This window comes from Crocuta crocuta, unplaced genomic scaffold, assembly GCF_008692635.1.
Source record: "Crocuta crocuta isolate KB4526 unplaced genomic scaffold, BGI_CrCroc_1.0 scaffold267, whole genome shotgun sequence".
Lineage (NCBI taxonomy): Eukaryota > Metazoa > Chordata > Mammalia > Carnivora > Hyaenidae > Crocuta > Crocuta crocuta.
In genome coordinates, this window is record NW_027531899.1 from 596,860 (window position 1) to 597,809 (window position 950).

Genomic DNA, 950 nt, shown 5'->3' on the forward strand with positions numbered 1-950 from the left:
GACGGCTGTGTGAAGGGAGGGGGAAGAGGGGTGCTGTCCATAGGGGGGGTGTTGGGGCCATCTGTCTGGGGGGACTCACGGGTCTGGGGGTCCCATCTGTCTTGGAGGCGAGTATGGGAGGGCCTCGGGGCTGGAGACCCAACTTTTAGGGGCCCCATCGGTGTCGGGAGTGAGTCTGTCAGGACTCCTGGGTTCGGAGTCGCTCTCGATCTTAGGGAGGAAAGCGCTAGCTCTGTGGAGGTTGGGAGTGCAGGCACGTTGGTGTCCCAGCTGTCTGTAGGAGGAATCTGGGACTTCTGTGTGTGTGTGTGTGTGTGGCTGTCTGCGAGGATAACTGAGACCCCACCAGGCTAGAGAAAGTCCAGGACAGATGTGGGAAGAGTGTGGAATCTGTGTGTAGAGGTGGGTAGGATTCTCCTTAGGTTGGCGGCCTTATCTTTCTTAAGGAGAGATTTTCAGATTATGGGAGGCATCTGGGGGCCCTCTCCCTCACCCCCTGAGAATCTCTGCAGGGTTCAGATGGGCGGGGGGCGTTGGTGTTCCTGGGTCCTGGCTCCTGCTCTGAGGAGAGGGTTCCCCATACCCCCACCCATCCTGAGGCTCAACTTACCCCAACAGGGAGCCCTGGGCCTGCTTCTTTCTCCTGCAGCTGCTCCACGATGTCAGCCAGGGTGGCCTTCCTGGGAGGGGAGGCCGGAAGACCCAGTGAACTGGGGTGCCCTCTCCCAGGGACCAGCTTGGTTGGCTGGAGAAGCCTCTATCTCCTAGCCTGAGATGCCGGGCACCGGGCGCCTGTCTGCTCCTGAAGCTACCTTCCTAGTGCTTGGCTTATACACCATAGGGACTTGGGACATGTCTGCAGGAAGACAGAACCTCTCCTTTGAGTTTTAACCAGAGAAACATCCAAACTGGTGCCTTCAAGCCTTTAAACACTATGTTGCCTTCCTCCC

General features: G+C 58.4%; 1 protein-coding gene across 1 annotated transcript in view; it reads right to left on the reverse strand.

Moving 5' to 3' along the window:
- The window catches only part of SPTBN4 (spectrin beta, non-erythrocytic 4), a 74,373-nt gene that overhangs the window by 3,952 nt on the left and 69,471 nt on the right, over nt 1–950 (reverse strand). Inside the window, 2 exon segments of the mRNA XM_077773617.1 lie at nt 80–210; nt 611–680. Coding sequence (XP_077629743.1) covers nt 80–210; nt 611–680 — 201 coding nt within the window.